The sequence below is a fragment of the Condylura cristata genome, unplaced genomic scaffold (assembly GCF_000260355.1).
Source record: "Condylura cristata isolate star-nosed mole 26May11 unplaced genomic scaffold, ConCri1.0 scaffold00031, whole genome shotgun sequence".
Classification (NCBI taxonomy): domain Eukaryota; kingdom Metazoa; phylum Chordata; class Mammalia; order Eulipotyphla; family Talpidae; genus Condylura; species Condylura cristata.
The window spans coordinates 14,049,067-14,055,533 of record NW_004567132.1 but is presented as its reverse complement, the minus strand read 5'-3'; the positions used below and the strand labels follow the sequence as shown (position 1 = coordinate 14,055,533).

General features: G+C 38.1%; 1 protein-coding gene across 5 annotated transcripts in view; it reads left to right on the top strand.

Moving 5' to 3' along the window:
• The window catches only part of LOC101622840 (chromosome unknown open reading frame, human C2orf42), a 27,177-nt gene that overhangs the window by 1,356 nt on the left and 19,354 nt on the right, over positions 1-6,467 (top strand). For 4 of the 5 annotated variants that reach the window (XM_012731438.1, XM_004691489.2, XM_012731435.1 and 1 more), the window contains exons 2-4: positions 2,261-2,538; positions 2,910-3,744; positions 4,434-4,544. In XM_012731438.1, the coding sequence (XP_012586892.1) occupies positions 2,922-3,744; positions 4,434-4,544 (934 nt within the window). In that variant the 5' untranslated portion in view covers positions 2,261-2,538; positions 2,910-2,921. The remainder of the gene's footprint in view (positions 1-2,260; positions 2,539-2,909; positions 3,745-4,433; positions 4,545-6,467) is intronic. The other variant, XM_012731437.1, reaches the window with a different exon arrangement.

The following is a 6,467-nucleotide window of genomic DNA, read 5'->3' as shown; positions in this document are numbered from 1 at the left end:
TCACCTCCGGGGCAGGCGGGAATCGAACTCATGCGGAAGTGGCTTTAGTTTCTCAGTGCAGTGCTTTAACCCGCTGCGCCACCAGGGAGGGCCCGATCTGTGTTTTTTTTAAGACTTATTACAACATATTGTATGTATACACGATAACTTATTTAGTCAGCTCTTAAGACTATTTCTGTTCTTGTCCAGTTATGTAAAATCTTGTGTTGAGTATCCCCTCATATTTTGTGTACATATGAGAACATAACTCAGGAAATCTTCAAAGTGAAATTGCTCAAAGTGTCTGTTTTAGTTTTATGATATTTGTTTTATGATATTGCTGTTTCTAGCCCCATTAACGATGTAAGTGCCAATTTTTCTTCATGCTCATGAACACAGTGATAATGTTTATCTTTTTGTCATTTTTCCAAAGTATTCTTTGTTTTAATATGACTTATTCTGAGATGGCACTCCACACATTTTAAATCTTTATTCTTTTTCATAAGGTATCTTTCCATGGCTTTTTCCCATTTTCCTTGAGGGTTTGTTTCTTTTTCATACTGATTTGTAAAAATTCATCTAAGAAAATTAACCCTTTGGCACTTGCATTCTGAATGCAAGTCATTCACTCTAAATTTGTCTTTTTTTTTTTTTAAAGATCTATTTATTTATGTATACAATAACTGGAGTACAGGCCAGAGGTGTGGGATGGGGTGAGGGGATTCACCAGAGACAAAGTGGAGAACACAGGCAGATTGACTGAAATACACTGCTGAGGGGAGCAGCAGGTGAGACAGGAGAGGTCTGCTATGCCATGGGGTCACCTCCCTGGCTGGGATTGAGCTCATGCTGCAGTAGCAGTGGATAGCTTTAGCTACTGTGGCTTTACCCCTAGTGCCACCAGGGAGGCCCCCATTTTCATTTTTTTAATAACTTGGTTAGGCAGGATAGACTACTGGCAATAGTGGGTAGAGAGCAGCAATACTATTAACATCCTCTGATGCATAGACAACTTTCGACAACAAAATAATTCTCTAGTCCTTCATGTCAGTAGTGCAGAGGTGAAAATATATTTTACAAAACTTTAGTCACTCAAAAAATATTATAGTTGGGTGATAAGTTCAAAGTACATCATAATGTCGATATTATTTGATTGTTTTTATTTGTATTTGCCTGTCTGTTAATCAATGAACTGTAAAAGATGTGGAAGGAAAATATTTAATTAAGACTACCCCTGGAGTCTGAAGGCAGAAATACTGCTAATAGTCTACATAAAATTACAAACAAATTATCTTTTTTAAAAAAACACTTAAGGCCCTCCCTGGTGGCGCAGCGGGTTAAAACACAGCACTGAGAATCTGAAGCCACTTCCGCATGAGTTGGATTCCCACCTGCCGCCTGCCCCGGAGGAGACCACATGGCGAGCCAGACCTCTCCTGACCCGCCCGCTGCTTCCCTCAGCAGTGTACTTCGTCAATCTGCCTGTTCTGCTCCCCACTCTGTCTCTGGTGAAGCCTCTCACCGCCCCTGAGCCTCTGGCCTGTACCCCAGTTCTGTATAAATAAATAAAATAAAAATCTTTAAAAAAAAAAAAAACACTTAAAATACTGAACTTTAATTAATACTCTGCATGTGAAATTGATGCCTGTAATTTACTTTGAAATGTACCAAAATAGAAGAGGGATTGCTGTATATAGGGAAAGGAATGGATAGATATATAATAAAGCAAATATAATAAGATTGTTAATTGTAGAATTATGGTAAAAATATGGAGGTTCACTGTACAAACCATATAATTTTTTTTAAGTCTGAAAAATTTCATAATGGGAGGTATTAAAAACAAAGATTCACACACTTAGATACTTTGGGTTAGTGGAAACTGCAATTCTGGTTTTGCTGGGTGATCTCAGGCAAATTACTTAATTTTTTATTTTCATCCAAAGTATAATTGTTATTTACCTCAAATTGGATGTTAATATTGTGAATTTCAAATGAAATAATGACTGAAAGCTCTTTGAAAAGTCTAACATACTTTAAAGACATAATGAATTACTATTAGGAAGGATGAGTGTTTAATCAGTTCTTTACCATGGCTTTAGGTGTTCATGACACTGTTTAACCTTCTTGCAATTGGATGTACAAAACACTTAACCATTTCCATAACAGTTTGTCAAATACTTCTCAATATTTATAAAAGACTTAGATTCCTATTCTAAGAAAAAGGAGAAAAAGGAATTGTCCCTGTGTATAACTTTACTGTCTTTTCTTATTTTACTTATAGACTGCCAAGATCTCCACTTAAGGCAACAGAAATCTTTAACTGTGGAACATTGGGCAGGAGCATTGCCATTGGCTGGACAAGAAGGAAGAAGCAGAATGTTTATATTGTTACACCATAGAATTCAGACTTCAGAAGATATTGGGTTAAGCAATATTATTTACTCTGCAATATCATTTACTTTGCCTGTCCTCAGTGATCATCACAAATTAGTGAGATACCTTTTAGGTCTTATAAATTGAGGTTGCACTGTTTTCCAGATGCTGTCACAGCTGATACAGGTAGGATTAGATTGAGTTTTGTGGGAAATGCTAGAATGGAAAGAACTGATCTTTCTCATGCACTAGTCCTCACTCAAGTTAAATATCTGTGCATGGAAGGACTAGGTTAACTAATTTAGGTTGTTGTATATAACAGGATTGAATTTAGAAATACGTTGTTAGGATTTTTCAAAATACAAAGAGATACTAAAGGCAAAGTTTTTTCCACTTCCATTTTGTTTGAGGGTTTAAATCGATGTTCTAGTTGGAAATGACTTAGAAATGCTGACTCTCTTCTTTACATTTCACTTACTGTATTAAATATAAATGATTTAACTCTGTGTGTGTGAGTGAATATACATGCAAACTGATCGACTTATTACCTTTTCTAGGGCCTGTGAAAAATGGAACCAAACTCTTTGAGGACTAAAGTTCCAGCTTTCTTGTCTGATCTGGGGAAAGCCACATTGAGGGGAATCAGAAAGTGTCCCCGATGTGGCACATACAATGGAACCCGGGGACTTAGCTGTAAGAACAAGACATGTGGAACCATATTCCGCTATGGTGCACGGAAGCAGCCTAGTGTTGAAGCTGTCAAAATCATCACAGGCTCTGACTTGCAGGTCTACTCAGTGAGACAAAGAGACCGGGGCCCTGATTACCGATGCTTTGTGGAGCTAGGTGTTTCAGAGACGACAATCCAGACAGTGGATGGGACAATCATTACTCAGCTGAGCTCCGGAAGATGTTACGTCCCCTCATGCCTGAAAGCAGCCTCCCAGGGTGTCGTGGAAAACCAGTGCCAGCACATCAAACTGGCAGTGAACTGCCAGGCAGAGGCCACCCCTCTCACCTTAAAGAGCTCAGTCCTGAATGCAATGCAGGCCTCCCCTGAAACTAAGCAAACCATCTGGCAACTGGCCACAGAACCCACAGGTCCCCTGGTACAGAGGATCACTAAAAACATTTTGGTGGTGAAGTGCAAGGCAAGCCAGAAGCATAGTTTGGGATATTTACATACATCCTTTGTGCAGAAAATCAGTGCCAAAAGTTTGCCTGAGCGCCGTTTCTTCTGCTCCTGTCAGACTCTGAAATCGCACAAGTCGAATGCCTCCAATGATGAGGCAGTCCAGAGATGCATTCATTTCTTTGCTTGCATCTGTGCCTTTGCCAGTGACGAGACATTGGCTCAGGAATTCTCAGACTTCCTAAATTTTGATTCCAGCGGTAGGTGTATGGTTGACACAGTTATTCTCTTTTTCTAAAATGGCAATGAAAAGAGTTCTGCTGATGGCATTTGGAGATTGTTCTAGCAACCTTCAGAAGCAGTTGCTAGATAATTCCAATGAAAAGCATTCCTTCTTTTAATCCCAGTCAGCACACTTGCATAAAGGTTGGTTGGTTGGTACAAATTAATGATCAAGAGACTTACCCATTTTCATTGAGACAATGGATCTATCAAAATTAGCTTCGCTTCAATTTTTTTTATCTTCAAAAGATGCTCTATATTAATAATAATAATAATAATAATAATAATAACCAGCAACAAACAAATCACTTTTATGTTGTTTTGCTTCTGTTTTTCTTCTCTTTGATGATGAGGAAGATTAGTACCTTGCTAAAAAGACATTGAGTATTTTGTTATTGTCATAAATGCTTTTTTCTCTGGTAGATGCTTTTTTGCCTTCATAATGATCTTTAATTGGCAGCAGCTTTGAAATTTTTAGTTTCACATTTTTCTATCTTCTATCATTAATAGTTTGTGAACTAGTACATATTCTGGGGAAACTTAAAACAGACATTCACTCCCTAATTTGTTCTGGGAATTTTGATTTCTACAAATAAAATTTTCTCATGTAGGGGCCCATGTTTATTCTTTTAAAGTATTAATAATTGAGATCTCTATTATATTTTAGGTCTGAAAGAGATTATTGTGCCCCAGTTAGGTTGTCATTCAGAGTCAACAGTATCAGCTTGTGAACCTACTGCTTCTAAGCCAAAGAAGAAGAAAAAGGATGAAGTATCTGGTAAGAAGCTGTTTCGCTTGTTGTTTGATTGGGTTATCTTTAGAAATTGTGTTTTGATGTTTCACTGAAACTTAGCAATTATGAAAAATAGGTTTTATTGTTATGTTTTTTTTTTCCTGAAAAAGCGTTTTACCTTCAACTGATGATGTTTGTCAAGTCAAGCTAAGAGTTGGTTCTTTAGGGCAAGTAGAAGGTCCAATGAAACTCAACTTTTATTTTCTAAAGATTTATTTATTTATGCATACAAGAACTGGGGTACAGGCCAGAGGTGTGGGGTGGAGTAACATCATTTACCAGAGACATTAGGAAGCAAAACAAGCAGATTGACTGTAATACATTGCTGATGGGCGCCGCAGGAGGGACAGGAGAGGTCTGCTGTGCCATGTGGATCACCTCTCTGGCTGGTGATTGAACTCATGAGCAGTGGCTGTCAGTAGTTTCATAGTGCTAAGACTTAACCCCTTGCACAACCAGGGAGGCTCTCAACTTTTTTTTTTATATGTATTTGCTCATCCCTTATACATTTAGACTATTCTTACACCTTAATCGGCTATAGAACAGTGATAATGAAAATTTAATACAAAGCGTGTCTAAAAAGACAATGTGACAATGATTAATTATCTTTACCACACTAATTTAGGAATATAATTTGTTACTTCATTGTCAGCATGTGGCATCATATATGTGTACCTGTGTATATACATATATCCATATAGGTATATATACACATACAATTCAGATAATACCAGTGTCAGTTAAGGACTCATATAAAGTAATATTAAAATCCTGAAGTACCCTAAAACATATTTCAAAAGATGTATATTCTAAACAAAATGAAAATATCACCTGGTCCACACTTGTGAACAAAACTCCAAACTGGCTTCTGTCCAGAGAAATGTAAAATTTATGGAGATACAAAACTAAAACAGGCTTGCCCTTTCCGTGCATCAGGTTAGGACTCAGCATTGCAAGCTAGCAGCAGCTGCTGCTTCAGTGCAAATTTGATCCCTGGCCCAGGAGGTGATCCACATGGCACAGCAGACCTCTTCTGTCTTGCCCACTGCTCCCCTCAGCAGTGTACTTCTTTGATCTGCCTGTTCTGCTCCCCACTCTGTCTTTGGTGAAGCCTCTCACCACCCCTGTACCTCTGGCCTGTACCCCAGTTCCATATGCATAAATAAATAAATTTTAAAAAAAGAGTTCTACTCCCCACTCTGTCTCTGGTGAATCCTGTCACCTACCACACCTCTTGCCTGTACCCCAGTTCAGTAAGCATAAAGAAATAAATCTTTTTTTAAAAAAATAATATGTGTATTTTTACATCATTTTGTGCATTTTTCCATCTCAGCTGTAATCCCCATGGGCTTCTTATCACCAAATCACCCGTGTACCATCACCATAGTCCAGTGCATTTCCCTCTCCGCACTGTTTTTTATCAAACCATTCCCCATTCCACCTCCACAAAATGTCTCTGGTATATAGCTGTTCCTCATTATCATTATATTCTCGCCTGTTCTGTTATATTCCTGCTGTGAGAGAAGCCATCCGATATTTTTTTTTCTTTCTGGGTTATTTCATCAAGCATGATCCCTTCCAAGTCCATCCATGTTGCTGCAAAAGACACAAGTTTATCTTTTTAAATTGCTGGGTAATATTCTATTGTGTATATGTACCACATCTTTTTAATCCAGTCACCTACTTTTGGGCATTTGGGTTGTTTCCATGTCTTTCAAATTGTAAATAAAGCAGCAATAAACATGGGGGTGCAGGTATCTTTTTGAATCTGTGTTTTTGTGTCTTTTGGGTAGATGCCTAAGAGTGGGATTGCCGAGTCATATGGAAGCTCCATTTTTAGCAGTTTGAGGAACCTCCAACAGTTTTCCATAGTGGTTGTACTAGTTTGCATTCCCACCAGCAGTGCAG